Consider the following 21,134-nt stretch of genomic DNA (forward strand, 5'->3'; position numbering starts at 1 on the left):
CGCCGGTGCGCTTTCTCCTCTCGCCGGGCGGGCCAGGGCCGCCGGGTCTCCCGTGCTCCGGCCCCGATGGGCCCCTCCGGGGGTTCGTGTCCACTGCGTATTCTTGTATGGCTCCCCTTATGTCCTCTTCCGTGATCAGGGTTGATCTTTGGCCCATGTATTCGAAAGTCAGGGAGAAGGGGTAGCCCCATCTGTAGCGCACTCCCTTTTCCTTAAGCACCTGTGTGAGAGGGCGGCACATCCTGCGCCTGGCCAGCGTGTAGGCGGAGAGGTCTTGGTATATCGAAACTTGTGCGTTGTTATAAGTGATTTCCCTAGCCTTTCTGGCCTCCTCCAACACCTTCGTCTTCTCTGAGTAGTAGTGAAACCGGACCAGAATCGACCGGGGGGCCCCGGCCCTGCCCCCCGCCCTGTGCACCCTGTCAAAAGTTGGCTTGGTTGTCATTTCCTCCGTGAACAGGAGAGTAATGATGTCTCGTACTGCTCGGGTGACGTCCCTCTCCGTTTCCCCCTCTATTTCGGGCACCCCAAAGATTCTGAGGTTGTTCCTCCTCTCCCTGTTTTCGAAATCGTCCATCTGCCGGGCTCTCTCCTCGTCCCTCCTCTCCAGGGCCTCCAACCTCATGCTATATTGTATGTCTTGGACTGCTATGGAGGATTGGTTGGACTCAACCTGTAGGAGCCTGTCCTCAATCTTGTCCACCCTCTGGTCCATTTTTTCAAATTTTTGGGCAATGTCAGAGCGCATGTCCCTTATTTCTTGTAGGATCGAGGCAAAGCCCCTTTCCATTGCGGCCGAGGAGGGGGAAGCTTCCCCCGATTGGGCCATGGTTCCTTCGCGGGTTAAGCCTTTGTCACCTCTTTCAACCCCCCCGGAACCGGTATCTCTGCAAGGCTTCCCTCCAGCTCATGTGGTTCTTCCCTGTGTCTTGTCGTCTAAGTCCCCGCGGCCCCGGCGGGGAGCGGGGGGTCCCCTACTGGCCCGTCCTTCCTTGCTTGGGTGTGCGCTCCACAGGTGACCCAAGTGGGGGGGCAAAGTCCGTGGGGCGGGCACACGCCCCACCTGTTCTCAGGCAGGGGCCTCACACCCTTTTCAAGTGCCTTGTGGTCTTCTGGGGCCTCCTCCGCTCTCCTTGGGTGGGGGGGATGGTGGATCAAGGGGGCCCAACCTTCCAATCCAAATAAGGGGGGGGGACGTTGTGGCTCACTCCGTGGGTCCTGGGGGGGGCACCCCCGGGCGGGCACACGCCCCACCAACTGCTGGCGGGGGCCTCTCACCCTGGTCACCCCCACTTCGGGCCTTGTTGTCTCTGGGGGGGGGCCCTGGTCCACAGACCCCGCCTGGGTCTTCTTGCTTTTGGGGTTCCGCCCCGCTCGGGATGCTCGCCTGTGGGGGGGCGAGTCCCCTTGCTCTGCTGTGCTGTGTTGGGCTCCGGCGCTGGTAACCCCCGAGGGGGGGGAGGGGCCTCCCCACTCCTTTCTTTCACTCCCGGAGGGGGGAGGGCTCCGAGTCCCCGGGGGCGCCGCTCCAGGCCCCCGGGTGCCGCCTCCTCCGCTGACCTGGTCTGCGCTGTCGTCCCGGGGGGGGGGCCGCCCCGCTCCTTCTCTTCACTTTCGGGGGGGGGGTGCTGACTGCCCTGCTCCGATCCCCCTGATGCCGCCTCCTCGCCGCGCGGGCCGCGCGGGCCGCCCCAGCGCTCTTCGCTCTGGACTGGGCCGCGGGGGGAGGGAGGGGCGGAGAGGGCCGCCCCACTGCCACGTCCCCGAAGTCCCGGGGGCTCGGACCTCGGCCGGGTCTTTCTCCGCACCCTGGGGGGAGGGTGGTGCTGATGGGGGGAGCGAAGGTCCGTCGGGCTGGGATGCCGTGTGAGCCCGGGGTGAGACCGCCTCGCTCGCGGTCCCAAGGCCGCTCCTTTCCTGCTGCGTCTCCCGCTCCGGCGCCACGGGCTTCGTGCTCCGGCTCCCTGGGGAGCTCGCGCTCTGTTCTTTCTCTCGTTGGGGGGCGGGGGGGCGCCGAGTCGGTCGCCCCAGTTGTGCTCGCGGGGGGGGGCTCAATCCCGTGAGATACCCGGGCCTCGGCGGGAGCTATGCACTCAGGCAGCCATTGCCTGTGCGCCCCCTGGTGGCCTCCGCGGGTCTGCATTTTATTGACCATGGACTGTGTGCGTGGCCAGTGGTCACTTTGTCTGGGGAAGTCTTTCAGCTATGCCCCAGACCCAGTCAAGCCATTGAAAATTGCCACAGGGCCTGGTCTGCAGCCAAACAACGTGGCCAAATTCTCCTGTTAGTGGTTCAATTATTTATTTAATGTGATATCGTTTCAAATTAAACATTTCACATAATTAAATACAATACATATATTTATAAGAAAAATCCTTCAGTCGATATCTTCATACAATATATTCAGTACATTTAACTTTTCATTGTTTATACTGCATAATTACATACTACCAATTTCAGTCATGATCATGACATCAACCTTCATAAATGTTAAGCAATAAAAGAATGCACACAAAACACACAATTCATCTAAAACACCAATATTTGACACAATATTATTTTAAAACTCTGTACACCTTCAAAAATTCCTACGTCCTAAAAATAACACTTTTATGCGTATAACCAAATACGGTAAAGTAACTTGATACTGAGTTTGTATTAAAGCAACAATTCCAAATCTCTTGCAATTTAATGGAATAATAATCATATACCAAATTGCCTAAGGTTACCATATATAATGAGCACAGTATAGGGCACTCGCTTAACATATGCTTAACCGTCTCTTTCTTTTCAGGTAACCGACACATTCTACAAAACCTTAATTCACTAGGTAACTTCCATCTGGCTCCATTTGAAGCATGCAGAGAAAGTTGGTTTGTGCGCATCAACAGGCATTACCTATGCACCGCAGGCTCTGGACACTCCAAAACATAGGGTTGGGGATTTTTATAGGAATGGGTAACTAACCGTAGTTACCCATTCCTATAATAAGGCCCAACCCTCTATTTACATAACTGGACCATGGCTAGATGATCGTAGTTATTTACCCAATCCCATCTTCCAATCTTCTTACGAAGGCTCCTTCAGTATGTCAAGGCTCTTTCCCCGATTTAAGTCAGGGAACTATCTTAAACTCTTAAAACGTTTGATATTCAGTTTTGAGAAAGTTTCCCCCATTAAGGCTATCTCCTTTCTATATGTTGGTCCAATTATGGTTAACAATGGGCACTTAGGGGTGAGGCCAGATTTAATGAAAAATTCACCTCTCTTTTTGTATGCCATAGTTTTTAAGGAAGTAAGTCTAAGCGTAGGTATTCCATGGCAGCTGATTGAGGCAAAGCTATGATACTACTCCAGAAAAATCTCTCGATTCTATTAAGCCAGTTCAATTCCTTACAAGCCAAAACTTCTAGGCCATATAGAATCGATGCACAAAACCACTGCTTGTACAATACAAGTATTCCTTCCATTGAATAACCTGCATATTGTCTGGCAAATCTATGTACTAGCAGCATTATTTGTCTCTCTTTCCTAGTCTTTGATTCTAAGATGCACTCGTAATTAGAGCGATTTGATATCTCCAGCCCCAAATACTTATAGAAATCTGTACATTCCATCACATTCAATATCGTATTTAATGCTAATTTGTGAACTTTTTTTGGAGAAACCAGCATAGCTTTAGTCTTTCCCAAGTTGACTAATAGCACATTTTTATCTGCATAATGGCCTAGGTCATTCAGCTGCTCTTTCATGCCTGAGAAGGTCTGGTAAAAAATGACCAGGTCGTCAGCATTTAGCATTGCAGGGACCGTTGTAGACCCTATTTTGGGCGGTAATTTGGTTTAGCTGCTAAGCACTCTAGCAAATCCGCCATATATAAATTAAAAAGAAGTGGAGCCAGTATACATCCCTGTCTAACTCCCTTGTTTATGTCAATATATCTGGATAGAGTTCCATTATTTCTCAATCCTATTCTGGCCGAGGTTTTTGTATAAAGGGCTACAATAATTTGCAACAGCCAATGGGGGCACCCTATCCCCTCAGCTTTCCCCATAACAAATTTCGATTTGCCAAATTGAACACTGCACGGAAATCAACAAATGTAATATACAACACAGGGCTCTCACTACTTTTGGCTCGACTAATCAGGATATCCAATACTCTAATGGTATGTGTTGTGTTTGACCCCAAACGAAAATCTGACTGGAAGGGATGTAGTATGTTATGACTATCAGACCAATGTTGAAGCTGTTTGAGCACACAGGAGGCAAACACCTTCCCAGAAATGTCTAAAAGTGATAACAGCCTATAATGTTCAGTTGATAAACAATCCTCTGTTTTTTAGACTGGTGCCAATATAGCAGACTTCCAAGACACAGGAATTATATGTGATTCACCTACATTATTAAATAGCACACAGAGTCGTCTAGCCCAACACCCCGGGTCTCCCTTTAGGACTACAGTGTACAGCCCATTAGGGTCAGGAGCTCTAGAATTATTTTGATTCATTATCCTCAGGCGGAAGCTCCCTATAGTTACTTGTAGGGGCCAGGGCTGACAATCTTCCAACAGGATGTCAGGAGCATTGATATTTGTAAACATTTTTTTGTTCAATAAAACATTTCCACCCCTGCTCAGCAATCGGGTTCAATATTTTGGTGTTGCCAGCGCCACGTTCCAATGTGAGCACTCTCCACATTGTCCTAGGGCACCTACTTTGCACCGCCCTAATCCATTTTTGACAATTTATGGTTAATCCCACGGCCTTCCACCTTTTAAACCAATTGGAATAACTATTCTTGGCTTTTCTGATCTCAAATGGAACATTGTGCTGGGACATCGAGTGCTTTTTAATTCGTCGTATCTCTCTGTGTAAAATTCGTTTAGCTGCCTGTACATCAGGGTCAAATGGACCAGGTCCCTTCTTCAGAGGAACTATTTGTGTCATACTCCTAATAAGCCCTACCCTATGGGCAGTTTTGGAAAGCCAATCTTCGATCTCATCCCCAGTAAGCCTAAATAAAGATATCGAAGGATCAGTTAACAAATGCCGAAGTGCTTTACACGCTTTATATGTTTCCCTGTGACCATCATACATGGTCGCTGAAATGATTAGAGGTCACATACCAATCACAAACACGTTCCAGCAGTAAATTGTTCCAGCACATATAATCCAGGGTCGCCCGTTTGTCACACAACTGCTAAGTGGGTTTGCCTGGACCATCACTACGGGCCCAGCCCCTTTAATATTATGAGCTCCTATTCTTGTAGGAATCTCAACCATTGACGACCCCCGGGATTAGACTCTTTCAGAATTAAACTACTATTGACCATTATTATGGTGGTATGTTACTGACAGCGAAGACTCACTGCTTCTAGTGTTAAAGTCACCACCTACCAGGATCATATCACTGTCCACAGAACACTGCCATGCATTAATGGTCTGATCAATATATTCAAAGATTTCATCAGTTTTTAATTCTGCCGGGGGGGGGGGGTGTCATAAAGATTGAACATTAGCAGCCGTTTCTTCCCACCATTATTCCCAAAGCTGACCTCCACCACCAAGACATTGCTGTAGGGTCTATGGGTGTGACCAAGGAAATGTTAAGTTCATGCCTAACACTGATCATCAACCCACCAAACGGGCGACCCTTTGGGCCTTTTTTTGCAAACTGCTGATAGATTGTAAAACTTTATAAGTTAAAAGGGGCCACTAAACACGTTTCTTGTAGCATAAATACATGAGATTCGAGCAAGCAATATAAGGATCCCCCTTAGTCACAAATTGAGAGCATTCCAAGAGGCCACCATGCAAATGCAAGCCCTGGGTGGCACCACTCCTGATAATACACTCTTTAGCCAGTTTCAACCCTTTGCATTGTCATAGCCCTTAACATCTTTTGCAATTGATTTAGGTGGAACGACATTATCCACCTTTTTTGTTGGGCCCTTGCAATGGTTGTAGCACTCAATTGTCTCCCTTAACTGTGGTTCCCTGCCAAGTTCGTGACCCAGGTAAACCAGCGGAGTCTCACTGTGTTCTTATCAATGATGCAGTTGAAGGTAAAAAACAACGGATTCTGGACATGTTACTGCAGTTTTTAACTAATGGTTCAACAAAATCAGAAAAGGAGGAATTCAAGATACGCAATGCTGGAATTTTTACAAATAGTCTTTACAGTACTGATCGGTTTAAGAACTTTATAGGACTTTCTCTTGATGTCACACTTATCATAAAAGTGTCCAAAGGCACACTGAGCAGCCTTACCAAGAACACCCTCTTGACCTGTTGGAGCATTAGGAGTAGCTACTACTTTCATTTGTGCTCGGATTTCCTTTATCGCTTAGGTAATACTGACTTCACTCACACCTACATATAGAATACTAGTATTGGAAGCAGTTTTACCAGACTTTACTGCACTAGAATTGTTATCCCCTAGGATTTAGCTAGTTCACACTGATTGTTGCTTCCGTTTTTTGCGTCGTAATTCTCTTTTCCTCGCTTTCTTTTTTTTTTGGGATTCCAGTGCCTCAGATGTAGTTGTAGAGTTCAACTGCAGATTTTCCGGGAGGCGCAATCCAATCACCGGCTGGTGAGGTACACCTACACCAGTCAAGAGTTTACGCTTTCTTAAGTGTCTCTGCTACGCGTTGGATAACTTAAAGGCGACAAGAGAGAAGAATCCAGAGGATTTGCTTCATTAATCACTTCCTGTGACTCAATGGTAATAAAGTCACTAACCACAAGCTGGGGCCTCTCCTCAGACGGGTTTTCCTGCCCGCCAGTCTTCTGGTTCATGTCTTTCAATGAATCTCGCAAGGCTCCAATGGTTTCTCCTTGTTTTAGCAAATCCTCATGGATACACCCGCAAAGCTTCAGCAGGATTCTTATGGAGAACTGAAGCACTTAGTTGTTTACATTAACCCCCGTTCCAGTCGTGGTATTCTGGGTGCTATTATTTGAATTCGTTTAATTTTCTCCAGTAGCGTGGCCCACAGTGGAGAAGCTGGGAGTGGCAGGGCACAAAGATGGGGTAACAGAAAGTCACTGATGCACCGTGCCTTGGCTAAGTTAAGAACAATTGGGGTCTAAGGCCGGGTCCGATCCATCTGCATTCTCGTTTGTGCTGCAGGAATTTAAAAGCACCAAGCACCCCACGTTACAAAGGGAACAACATCATTCTAAGAGAGAATTATTGTCAATGTCAACAAATGATGTGTGTAACTCCTGCAGTGCTGCAGATTGTCCTGCTAGTATAACTTATGTACCTGCATGCACCCTCTGTTCATTCCCCACTGTGTCCCCCCCCTCCCATCCGGGTTAACTCCTGTTCTAAAATATGTTGTGATTTTATCAGTGTCTGATGTCAGGGGGAACAATTCAGAATTTTTGGGGCGTTATGAGACTCACCACTCTGCAGACTTGGATGCTTAAGTTCTTGATGAGAGCATCTTTTATGGACCGTTGGCTTTTCCGGTAGGCTTAGGTTTCCCAAGGTTATAATTTTGAGGCTTGCTGGGCGCCTTATCCGGCATAACACCTCTGATAACAACACCACCTAGTAACAAGTACTCAACGGGTGTAATGAAATGGGCTGCTTATGAGGGTAAGGCTTATCTTCGGGAAATTAGATGATAGGTACCAGCCAGGCTCATGGCCCGCGGCCCCAACGGACCACAACAGACCACTCTGACTCCCACTCAGCTCTCTGCACACCGCTTTGCGCTCGGTCCTCAGTTTATAACTGTTCGAGGAAAAACACTGCCTCCAGCAAAAGACAGAGTAGAGAGACTCCTGCTCCAGTCACAACAGATCACTCTGGCTCCCACTCAGCACTTTGTGCTGTGTCCTTCATTTATAATTGTTCAAGTAAAAACGCTGCCTCCAGAAATAGACAGAGTAGAGAGAGAGACTCCTGCTCCAGACACAACAGACCACTCAGACTCCCACTCAGCTCTCCGCCATTGGTTCAATGGGCCATTGATTACGGCCAGTAACTACTTTGCCAGCAGGAAGGGCCTTTAGCCATGCCCCAGGCCCTGCAGGCCAAGTCCAGTGCCCTTTTTGCCCCATTGTGTGTCTGCAGGTCACTGCCCTTTGAAAGGTTTGTGGTGTGGATTCCCAAAAAAAGTCAGCAAATAGCAACGGTGGCTGTTTGGAAACAAATCTGGGAAACAAACCATTCAGAGTTGCTGTTTTTCAGCTACCCAATGTGGTGGCCCAGTTTAAAATGGTTCCGTGAACACCAGTTGGCCAGTAAGGACCTTGAAATGACCTTGTGTGTCTGTGAATATTTAGGATGAACAGGGCAGTGGTCACTTAGCCAGTTGTAGGTGAAACTGTCTAATGGATTTGAGACACAACACAAAAGATTTGGATGTCAGACCAGCTGCTAAATTCACATGGAATTTTGGTGTGATGTGATCCAGTGGTTTGGACTGTAGCTAAGGACAACAACTGGCCTATGGAAAAATGAATGGGAAACACAAGTTTTGGGACCCTGCTGTATAACTTTGCACCCACTCCTTTTTGGTGGAACCTTACAAAAATGACAAAACATTACTAATACAAATGTAGTCGTATCTATATTTCTTGTGAAAGTTTTGTGAAAATTCCACAAACGGCAACAAAGTTTTTTTTTTTTAAACGGTTTTTATTATTTTTAAAACAAACAAACAATACAAACCAAACTGGCAGCGCTTTTTGCAACAAACACATGAACATCAATTAGTCAAGACCACTGCTCCCCCAATCCCTCCCCCCTCGAGCTTGTTTGTCCCTCTCATGCCGTATCTGCTGCGTGTGGCAGGGTATCACCTTCTTCTGAGACTGCAGAATCCGTTATTGTTCCAAACAGTCCTGCTATTAATACTCTCCATGCTAGCAGGGTACTCACTTCTTCTTCCCCACACTTGCTACTTGCCTCCTGCCATACCACCGTTTCAGCCTCCGCCCATTTTTGCAAATCCCGCCACCATACCTCCACCCGTGGCTTATGGCACTGCTTCCATCCCATGGCAATCCTTCGTTTTGCGAGCACATATGCCAAGTCCTTCAATTTCCCAACATGTTTAAGTTTCCTTGGTCTGGGAAACCCTCCTAACAGGCAGGCCCAGGCCGTGTCTATAGTGAGCGTGACCCCTTTGTCCGCTAGTTTTTGCGCCACTTCTCCCCAGAAACTCTCAATCAATGGGCAAGACCAAAACATGTGTGTCATATCAGCATCTTCCTTATCGGATTTTGGGAACGCTTGTCGTCCCGCATTTACAAACTTCGATATTCTCATCGGGGTCATGTAAGCTCTGTGCGTTATGTACAACTGTATTTGTTGTAATCTGGAATTTCTTGACACCTTCTTGTGGTATCCCACAGCACGCTCCCACATCCCATCTTCCATCTGTGCTCCCACCTCTGTTTCCCAATCCAACCTCAAATGCGTCAATTCCTTCCCAACCCTGGTCATCACCATCTCATACAATCTAGAGATCTCATGCCCTCCTTTTGATATATCATATATTGTCCCCATACTGGCGTCTGGTTCCTCCGCCAATACAGACTCAGGCCAGATTTTACGAATATTCTGCACCAGCTTTAGATACGTGACATACTGGCCCCTATGCAAACCCGCCTCTTCACCTAGTCCTTCAAAATCCTTAATGGCCCCCTCTTGCCAGACATCCCCCAATGTAGCCAGCCCGACCGACTCCCAGTAGGTCCTCATTATCATCCTTAGTTGTGTGTCTTCCCCTGCCAAGGCAACCAACGGCACCTGCGGGGAACACGGGTACGGGTCCTCCATCATTCGACATACTCTACGCCACATCTTCCACCCAAGCAACATCATACCCGGGTGCTCCTTCATTTCTGACCTAGGCAACCAAATAATTTCCTTCAGGTAAAACGGAGTACAGTCCTGTCCAAACAGCTTAAATTCGGGAGTTACCTCATCAGAGAGCCATTTGACCACATATTGCAATTGGCCAGCCACATAATAAGCCTCAAAATTAGGCAGCTTAATACCCCCTTTTTCATAGAAATTCTGCAACTTCCATAGCGCCACTCTATTCCGAGTGCCATGCCATAGGAAGTTTCTGCACATACTATTCAGCTTGGGAAAAAACTTCTTAGGTATCATGTACGGAATATTGCTGAAAAAATGTAAGAGCCTAGGTAGGACCCCCATTTTGAGCATCGCCCCCCGTCCCATCATCGCCAACGGCAACTTTTCCCAAAACTTCATACTTATACGGATTTTTCCCACAGCCACCTCGGTGTTGTGCAAATGTTCCTCCTCTACTGTGTGATACACATCTTTTCCGAGGTAGCGGAAGGAGCGAACCGCCCATGGTATCGAAAACACTGGCAACCGCTCCGGAGGGGTTCCTATGTAGCTACCCAATGGGAACATGTTCGATTTTTGGGGGTTCACCGCTATGCCAGACAGTTCTGCATACCTTTCCATTACCTCCAGAATATATTGAAGATTTTCCTCCGGATATTTCAGATATGATAGCAAATCGTCAGCATACAGGGATATTAGGTGTTTCTCTCCCCCTACTTCAATGCCTATCATGTCATATTGTTGTCGAAGGTACACTGCCAGGGGCTCCAGGGCCAGAATATATAACATCGGGGACCAGGGGCACCCTTGTCTGGTGCCTCTGCTAAGTTGCCACCTCTCGGATATCACCGCTCCTGTACGTACCCTAGCCAGCGGCTCACTGTACAGCACCTTTGCCCACCTAACATAGCCCGGCACCATCCCGTATTCCTTCAGGGCCTCCAGCAACCACGACCACATGACTGAGTCGAAAGCTTTGACTGCATCTGGGGACACAACCACCATTTCACCCTCGCTCTTGCTCCCCCATTCAATCACCCGGTGGAGTCGCCTATGGTTGTGGGTTATATTTCTGTTGGGGACATAACCTGTCTGGTCCGGATGTATCAATTTACTAATAACTCTACGCAACCTATTGGCCAGGACTGCCGTCAATATCTTGCCATCCTGGTTCAGCATTGACAAGGGCCTATAGGAGCCGCAGCTATGCCCTGGTTTGTTGGGCTTAGGGAGCGGTATTATTATCGCTTCTCTAAGCGATTCCGGCAGCCGGCCCACCTCAAACGATTCATTAAACATTTCTAGCATGGGGGGGAGTACCTCCTCTCTATATAATTTATAAAATTCGCTAGGGAGTCCGTCCGCCCTTGGGGTCTTACTGGTGGGCAGCTGCCTCACCACCTCTTCCAATTCCTCCAAAGTAATCGGTGCATCCAGCTCCTCTCTTTCTTCGGCACTAATCTTAGGTAATCCCATATCTCTTAAGGTTTCTCTTATCTCATCTCGGTTGCCCCCCCTTTGTCCTCATATAGTGCCCTGTAATAATCTAAGAATGCCTCATTGACTTCTTCTTGGGTGTTCGCTACCTCTCCATCCTCTCTGGTTATCGTCCTAATCGGAGGCCTAGGGGTTTCACTCTTGTATAACCACGCCAAGAGACGGCCTGTTTTATCCCCACCTGCATTCTGTCTCTCAACATACTTCTTATAGTTGAGGTTGCAGAGCCTTTCCCAAAGTTCCGCACGGCTGCTGTAGTTTAAGTACTAGCTCTGCATCCCCCCTCCCCTATTGAGTTCCCGTTCCAGTTCATCCTCAGCTTCCCCTAACTCCGTTAGGACCCCACCTTGCAGGCCCTTTGATTTAGCAATGGCAGCACCCCGCAATACCACCTTAAAGGCTTCCCAGAGCGTGCCCGCCGAATACACACTACCAGCGTTCTCCTCGAAATAATGTGTGATCTCAACCCTGATATCCTCTCTAAAGACCGGATCCTTGAGCGCCTCAGCCCGGAGGCGCCACGTCGGTGTCCGCGCTCTGGGGCGGCAATACTGCCAATCCAGGACCAGAGGCGAGTGGTCCGACAGGAACCTCGCTTTGTAGTCTATTTGGGTGGTCTCTATCACCACATCTGGCATGGCAAAAATGTAATCAAGCCTTGAATGCAGTTGTTGCGGGGCTGAGTAATGCGAGTACTGTTCCTCATTAGGATGTTTCAGCCTCCAAACATCTGCCAGCCCGAAGTCGTCGAGCAGTGTCTGTAATGCCCTGGCCGCTGGGGTGGGCCTATCAATCTTATCAGATCTGTCTACCCTGGGGTTCAGCATGCAATTGAAATCCCCTCCCCAAATAACCGCCCCACCCACACACACACCCAGGTTGGTACACAGAGTCCTAAAATATGCCGCCGTATTTTGATTGGGGGCATACGTATTTACAATGCACACCTCCCTATTCTCCACCAGTGCCTTCAATATGACCATCCTCCCCTCCTTATCCACCACCTCTTGTGTAAGTTGAAGCGGAACGTGCGGTGCCACCCAGACCAACACTCCCCTAGCGTAGGCAGAATACGGAGAGCCCACTACAGTACCTCTCCACTTCTTCCTCACCAGTTCCAACTTTTGCCGAGTCAGATGCGTCTCTTGCAACAGTGCAATATCAATCTTCTGTCTTTTCAAATACATCATGACCTTGTTCCTCTTTAAGTAAATATTGAGTCCCCTGACATTCCACGTTACGATCTTAAGATCCCCCCTAGCTCATAAGTATCCTCCCCCCTTCCGTGCAGCAAATCCCACCTGCCCACGCGATACAGATACAGCCCTCTGGCTTTTCCTTGTAGCCTCTTGTACAAACTCGAACTCCCCATAACTATACACACCCCAAACTCCCCACTTCCCTCCCCACCCTCTACCCATCCCTTCCCCAACACCACACTCCCCAACTGCTGCCCAGCTCCATCCATGGAACTCAGGCACCCCCACATCTAGCCCTGCAAGCACCAAACAATGCCCAGAGCTCAGTAGGGTGAGGTCGCCCTAATGGCCACTTAACTAAAGTTACTAAGTGGGGTAAAGAGATCCGCTCTGCAAGGCTCCTCAAAATACAGCAATAGTCACAGTGCTCGTAAATATTGTGCAACATTCTGACCTTTTCTGCCTAAGGCCGCGCAAATGACTATAATCAAGTCCCAGAGATCTATTTGGCGCCATCTTGTAGCACCCTCCTCGTGCACTACTTATCTCCTCCATCTCCTCTTCCCGTCTGAACGTCAGGCTCCTGGGGACATCCCTGCGTGTCGAGCCATCCCATGGCGTCCTCCGGAGTCTCAAAAAACAAAGTTTTGTGTTTATGAAAAAACTTCAATTTCGCCGGATACAGCAACATGTATTTATGGCCCACCTCTCTCAATCTCCGCTTTACCGACCCGAAGTTCATGCGGCTACGCTGCACAGTCAGGGTATAGTCCGGGTAGGCCGTTATGTTTGCCGCTCCTCGTGTAATAGTTCCTCCCTTGCGGAAGTGTTCTAGTATCCTCTCCCGGTCCCGGTAATTAAGGATTCTGGCAATTACTGGCCTAGGCGGGTTTCCCGGCGGCGGCCTCCTTGTTAGAGCTCTATGCGCACGTTCCACCGCGAATCCTTGAGATAAGGCTCCTCCGGGTATCTCCTGCAACAGCATAGATTCGATGAACTCCGTGGGAACGTGGCCCTCCGATCCTTCTGGCAGGCCCACGATGCGAATGTTGTTCCGTCGGGCGCGTCCTTCTGCCTCCTCCGCCCTGCTCTCCAAGTTGCCCACTCTCTGCACCAGGGCATGCAATTTGGCCTTATGGGAGGCACAATCCGCGGTTTTCGGGCTCACCTCTTTCTCGAGGGTCTCAGTGCGCTCCGCCAAGGACCTGACGTCCTGCCGGGGTAAATTCACCTCCTCCTGCACTTCACCGACCTTAAGGTCCAATGCCGTTTTCAACTCAGTTACGGCCAGTTCAAGCTTAGCTTCCCAGGTCGCCTTCAAGTCCGCAATTGCAGCCAGGACCTCTTGGTTAGTACCCGTCACAGGCATGCCGCCTGTAGGCGACTTATCCTTACTCTTGGAATTTTCCAGACCAGGGGACGTCTTGGCAAAGTCTTCCAATGTGGGCTGCTTCGCCTTCGGTCTCACTGTTCTATTAGACATGATCCAGAGGACCTGCGTTCTGCACACGTTACAAATGCGCACCCAGTTCGCTCCTATCGCCCGACCACCGTGCGGCCTGCTCCTTCCTTTTTTCCGGTTGTTGATCGCCCATTTTGTTTCGTCTTTCGTCTCCGGCGCTCCTTATCTTTTTCGCACAAAGCTCCACCACCGTTCCTCCCACGCCTTTCAAAAGTTCACCAAGTGCAGTCAGACCGTTCACACATCGACATGTGTGTTTTCAGCAGTCATAGGCACGTTGTTATGCACTATTTCGCCAGGATCATTTCAGGATCTCGGGAGCTCCTCCAGATCGCGTCCTCCTACATGGCCCTCATAGCCACGCCCCCAGCAACAAAGTTATTGTCATCTCCAATGTGAGAATTTCAAATGAATCTATACCAAACAGGTGCATTTGTGTTTGGGATCCTAAATGTATATTCTGGTTCTTCAGCATTGAATCCTATGTTTTCATATTGGGTCTTTCTTCAGGGAATGTTCACTTAAAAACATGATGTAGTTGATACAGTTACTTAAGGAATAATGGGGTAAGAGTAGTTGGATACTGGGAATGATCGACATGTATTTGCAAAATAATGTTACAATTCAACAACAGACACTGTAGCAAACTAAGGCTATCTTGGCCCATATTTCACCCTCAAAAGAGTGATGTAAGGTCGTTCTGTTCCTCTCCCGCTTCATTTTCGGAATGAGGTTCCTCCATACCCCACTTTCCAACCACCACCTGATCCCAGTGGCCATCCCTCCTCCCTCGGCCCATTTATCCCATTCACCCTGAACCATGCCTTACCTACGGTGGTGATCTAGTGACTGGGTGAAGCGCAATTCATATGTATGCATCAGCGTGCCTACAACTCTGTTTTATGTATCTGCTCTTCCCCCAGTCAGTCACTTAACTGCCAATGAACTGAAACAGTAAAATAATGCAGTCGAGCATTACTGGCTTTGTTTTCGTAGAGAATGTATTACTAAGCACCTGAGAAGATCCATTCTTTGATGCAGTCATAAGATATAGGTATTACTGTTACCTCTAGTCTTTCAATTTACTAAAGAGTTATAAGCTTATACAAATTTGAAAAGTATTTCCAAAATATCCACATCTTCCTGTTCTGCATACACATTTGATTAACAATTAAATTAGCAATTTTGCCACCGTAATTTATTTATTTTAAGGATCTCTGATAAAAACATCTATAATTTAATTGAATTCTATTTTTTGGTATTAATGGGGAAAATCTTGAAAATATCTGAAGTATTTAAATTTGGAACTAGGTGAACATTTCCCTTCTGATCTCCTTAAAAAATGTTTTTGTTCCAAGTTCTTCTAAGTAAACGATTTTCAAAAAAATGTTCTCCTTTCGCAGCAGACATAATCTGACGCTTTGGCTATAACGGTTTCTATGCTATTTCCTACTGCAGATGAGCTCCGTTGGCATCACTGAAAACGTAAAGGGGGATAACAAGAAGTTTGAGGTTTGGTACAATGGCCGAGAAGAGGTCTACATCATCCAGGTAAATGAACAATATTATTCTCCGAAAACAAATTCTCAAGTTTCACTAAAAAGAATCATGCATGAATTGTGGCTGTTTAGGAAGTGCAAAGTGAATGTTTTGTGGTGAACCAGAAGAACGAGTCAGACAATTTTAAGGACATGTTCAAAAGGGTTTTATTTAAATTAAAAGAAAACTCCTGACTTGCCCTATAGCTATGAGAGAAGTTCCTACCAAACAAAAGAAAAACTAAGTGTGTGCGTTAAGTCCAAAAAAGTCATCTGTCCGAATCCTAAGTACCTAACTGGCCCTACCACTTTAGAAAAATACATGACTAAAAAGAAAAGGGAGGCTTGTATAATAGCCTTGGTATGGACTTCTACCTGGCCCACTTGTATTTGACTTGTTCTTAGTCTCACCGTTCTTGTAGGATTGTCTTCATGGATTTATTATTAAATACTTTTGGAAAATGCAAAGTGTTGTCGATCTGGGTTTCCCTCTTCATGTGATAAGGAAACAGTTTTAGATTTTTAGCTGTTCCAATCCCTCCAGGACGACTTGAAGATACACTTCTTTCTTTTCCACCTTCCATTAATTTGCACAATTAAACCTATAAGAAACCTTTTGCACATACAATGTATACTTTAATTAGTATAACGTGGCAGGCAAGCCATAATACTTTGGTTGTTATATTTGCTCAAATGAATATTGAAGGCACTCATGTGACAGTATACAATATATTAATGATGTACAGTCATTAACACGCAATGCTGGTGATTACATTTATCCATACAATTGAAGGTGTGAAAAAGGAAAGACATGTCAGAAATGTATAAGCAATGGTGTTGCTCAGATTAAACACATGCGCTTGAATTTATTTGGAGTCATTGTATAAACATATGTACAGGTATCTGCTTGAAGGTTTGATCTGCTCATTAACTGTATTGAAAGCAGCTATGGTTGAATTTATTTGGAGTTGTTGATTCAACATACGTAATGACATCTGCTTCAAGGTTTGAACTTCATATTTACTGCAGTTCAACCTTTCAACTAATAAACAGTTAGATACGTATTTTGATGGGACATGCACATTGGTTTTGCTGTATTGCTTTTTCCTAATAAATGTATAATGATGTTGTCAAAATAGGATCCAGAAAAGGTAGAATATGCTTTTAGTATTTTGTCATTCAATCGTTGGAAGGTGGCAGGGGCGCTGTGCAACCCAAAAGGCAGTATCTTGATTTGAAAGAGCCCTCTAGGGGTGTAAAAGGTGTATTATTCCCTATCGGTGGGATTAAGGGATACCTACCAATAGCCTTTGGTTACGTCTAGCGTGGAGATGTACTTGGACGATTCTAGCTTCTCGATGAGCTTGTCAATTTTGGGTATAGGGTAATTATCAAAAGTGGAGATGGAATTTAATTTTCTAAAATCTATGCAATATCTCCAAGACTTGTCCGGTTTAGCTACCAATAGATTGGGAGATGACCACACACTCTCTCAGGGCTCAATGATTTTGGCTTTGAGCACCTCATGGAGTTCAGTCTCTATAGTTTTTCTCCTCAACTCCGAGATCTGGTAAGGTTTAAAATTTACTGTGTGCCTGGCCGGGGTGCGGATATAGTGAAAGAAATCCTGCACTCTACCCGGTTGCTCAGAAAATACCTCTGAAAACTAGTCTAAAAGGTCTCAAATTTCTTCTTGGTGGGAGTGTGGTAGATGTTGAGGGACTAGTTGTTGCTCGAGGTCGGGGTCTTTAAGGAGGGTGGCCATAATCACCATAGTCTCCTCAACAGGGTCGGCCTTCCACTCCTTCAACCGGTTTATATGCTAGATCTGGGTTTTCTGTCGTCTGTCGGGTTGGGCCACCACATAGTTTAAGGGAACTTTTATTTCAAGAACTTTATATGGACCATACCACTTTGATGTCATTTGGTTTTTCGAGGTGGGGAGGAGAACTAGGACAGATTCCCCCATGGAAAAGAACTGGCTCCCGCTTGTCTATCATGTAGTGATTTTGTTTTACATATGTTTATTGAATTTATTTACGCAAACAGCACATTAACAAATAACCATGAATATTCCGTCCATGTAGGGATTTTGTATGTTCTTGTGCCCTACCTAGGTCATGTTTGACAATTTCCCTTACAGCATCCATGTGGGACTTTAATTTTTGGGCTGTCTGAGAAATGGGTACAATGGCTTCTTCTCTTTCTTCCCAGGTCACCTTTAACATATCTAGTATGTCACATGGCTCTCGGCCATAGAGTAATTCAAAAGACGAATAGCCTAGAGACACCTGAGGTGTTTTTCTAACTGCAAATAAGGTGCATGGAAACAAAACATCCCAACTTCTGCCATCTGCCTCTACTAACTTGTGGAGAATCCTTTTCAGGGTGTTGTTAAATCCCTCCACACGTCCATCCATTTTGGGAAGATAGACCGAGGTCCTGAGGGTTTTGATGCATAGCATCTCTTTTATGTTGTTCATGATCTTCGACATAAAAGTAGTACCCTGAGGATTTCCTTGGGGGACCCTACTCTCGACAGAAAAGGAAGGAGGTTTCTTAGGATAAGTTGACTAATGTTTTTCTGGAGGCGAAAGGCATCGGGGTGGTGGGTGTCAAAGTCAACGATCACTAAGATATACTTATTCAGCACCTTTGATGGTTTTAGGAGGCCTACAATGTCCATCGCTATTCTAGAGAAGGGGACATCCATAATGGGAAGTGGTTGCAGTGGGGCTGGGGGAAATGGAGTGGCTGCAGTTTTCTGGCAGATTTCACTTGTGGCGACACAGTCCTTCACATCTGTGAATACTCTAGGCTAGTAAAACTGAGGTATCACCTGGTTTAGGGTCTTTCCTATCCCCTGCTGGGCGGCCGTGAGAAGGAAGTGGGCCAACTCCAGCACTACCCTTTGGTGACTGCGAGTAACCACCAGTTGAGCCTGGGGATGTCCATCTTTCCCTACGTCGTCTTGGTATAGTAATCCTTTATTTAGGAAAAATAAATCATGGGTTGTCTACGATCTTGCTCCTCCGAGGTTACCACCCCAAAGATGACTGCTAGGTCAGGGTTGTTCCTTTGTGCGAAGACAAGAACAGGTAATGGAACTAACTCTTCTGCCTCTCTCACCTCAGGTTCCTATCTTATGAGGTCAGCCTCCCCAAACTTCTCTGATCTCCTCTCTGTTTCAAGTAAATGTTAGTTTTATTGGGATACTGGGATGAAGGCTCTCTTGAGGATTCCCTGAGCTATGGCCTCCCCTTCTTTAACTAAATAGTTGGAGGGCCCATGGTTATGGAGGACCACCTTCACCTCCCCCCTATAATCAGGGTCTACTACCCAGTGGCAACGTCTAGGGGATATCGCCAGGCCAATCCAGACTTAGTTACTATTCTAATATAGGTCCCAGATGGAGGGGAAAGACATAAACCTATTGGTATTAGGCGTCTCTCCTTTGGGGCTATGGAGATGGTTTCCACACTGTATAAGTCAAAACCAGTGGATTGAGGAGTGGCCAGGGTAGAGGCTATAGATTTCTCAATTGATTTTTGTAAAAAGAAGGAGTGCCCACTTTATATCCCACTTCCAACATTGTATGTGGTGAACCAGAAGAAGGAGTCAGACAATTTAAAGACATGTTCACGAGGTTTTTTTTTTTAAATTAAAGAAAACTCCTAACTTGTTTTGTTGCTATGAGGGATGTTCCTTCCTTACTAAAGAAAAACTAAGAGTGTATGTCAGGTCCAACCAAAAAGGTCCTCTGTCCGAATCCTGAGTACCTAACTGGCCCTACCACTTTAGAAAAATACCTGTCTAAAAGGAAAGGGAGGCTTGTATAATAGCCTCACTATGGACTTCTGCATGGCCCACTTGTATTCGACTTGTTCTTAGTCTCATAGTTCTTGTAGGATTGTCTTCACAGCTTTATTATTAAATCCTTTTGGAAAACTCACAAGTGTTGTCGGTCTGGGTTTCCCTCTTCCTCTGATAAGGAAACAGTTTCTGATTTTTAGATGTTGCAATTGCTCCAGGACGACTTGAAAATAACTCTTTCCTTTACACCTCCGTAGCGTTGGGACTTCCATGTTAGCTCTGTGGTAAAATAAAGTCTTATCTTTCATTATACAAATTATCTTAGGGTTCTTGCACAGTTAAATAACTCCACTCCCCATGATTTATGCACTATTCTGCCAGTGTTATAGAGTATTCTGCTTACCTTTACTCTCAACCCAGGACTGTTGTCTGTGCCTTCCTTGACACTCATGGCTGTTACTTCAACATTGTCTCATTCTCTTAACTCAGCACACTTGGTTGGCTACTCCAGCCTTATATTATATTGTTTGTGTCCATTTTCTCTATGCCTCAGAGGGGCAGGGTGCTCGTTACCTTCACTTGACTGTTCATAGTATTGGTGGCTATTCCAGCCTTTCAGTATAATGTTTGTCTTGTTTGCCCTCTGTTTCAATGGGGCTGAGTGCCCATTACATTTGCTCTTGGTTTCATACCTGCTTCTGTTTCTGTGCTTCTGGAAACCAACAGGCCGGTCTCTCGCTCACCTCCACAGGTCCGTACTGTCTCTTTCCCCTTCAATGCCTCTCGCAGAGGGAAAGACGATTGTCAGCGGGAGCTCTGTATCTCAGGTTCCACTTTCCTCTCGGTCTCGGCGTTGGTTGCCAGGTGCCAGGCCTACCAGTGCTCTTCACTGGTCATGCCTACCGCGAAGATGGTTATCTTTTCGTCCTCTGTCTTGCCATGACTGGAGCCTCTTGCTCAGTTAAGGCACCCGCTGTCCAGCCTCCAGCTAGCAGGCTGTTCTTTCTGCTTGTCACCACTGGTTCCGTGGCTCGACGTAGCTCTGCCCCTCCAGGATGTAGGTGCTCCAATGACTCACCTCTGCGTAGCACTTGCTCTCTTCCCACTGAGGGAGTTCCAGCTCCATTCATAAAACGATTGTTTCTTATACACATCATTAGAATGAATGAAGTGATGTCCGTATACCATGACTATGGCCCTCAGGTGAGGTTCACAATTACCTGAAGCCAGTAGGGTCACAGAATGATCCTTGTGATTTATAGTTGCAACAGTTTTTCCGACATTGATATATGCAGAAGGGGTAGCTCGGACTGAGAGTCCCATGCTGAAATAGGAGTCACACCCAGTGAGGTCCCACTTTCCCAGACCTATAGGGAGAGTCTTACATGGCAGGTTCACCTCCCTAGCCTCAAAGGGGGTGGGTCCCCTCTTGGAAGAAGGCATGAATTGTCCAGATTTGTCAGAGTTTCCCTCACATATTTAGGATTGACCCAGAGCTCTTTTTCACATTCGGTTTTTAAAATGATTTGTTACAGAGTTCATTAGAGTTTATGCATGAAAATGCTCCTCATTATAGCCGGTCAATTGGCACAGCAAGTAGCGCGCTCACTTTGACATCCATGCAGCTTGCTAACGAAGGTTCGAATCTCGGCAGAGCCAAACTCAGCCTTTCATCCTTCCGAGGTCGATAAATGAGCACCACACACCGTGGGTAATAATAAGCAGCGGTCATAGCGCTATATAAATGCAAATTATTATTATTATGAAAAAATGATCATCC

At 46.7% G+C, this 21,134-nt stretch overlaps 1 protein-coding gene across 9 annotated transcripts in view; it reads left to right on the plus strand.

The window, feature by feature from the left end:
- The window catches only part of MCF2L2 (MCF.2 cell line derived transforming sequence-like 2), a 3,251,461-nt gene that overhangs the window by 2,824,562 nt on the left and 405,765 nt on the right, over nucleotides 1–21,134 (plus strand). For all 9 annotated transcript variants that reach the window (XM_069618639.1, XM_069618638.1, XM_069618642.1 and 6 more), the window contains exon 23: nucleotides 15,462–15,554. In XM_069618639.1, the coding sequence (XP_069474740.1) occupies nucleotides 15,462–15,554 (93 nt within the window). The remainder of the gene's footprint in view (nucleotides 1–15,461; nucleotides 15,555–21,134) is intronic.

This window comes from Ambystoma mexicanum, chromosome 10, assembly GCF_040938575.1.
Source record: "Ambystoma mexicanum isolate Mex_15411 chromosome 10, UKY_AmexF1_1, whole genome shotgun sequence".
NCBI classification, from domain to species: domain Eukaryota; kingdom Metazoa; phylum Chordata; class Amphibia; order Caudata; family Ambystomatidae; genus Ambystoma; species Ambystoma mexicanum.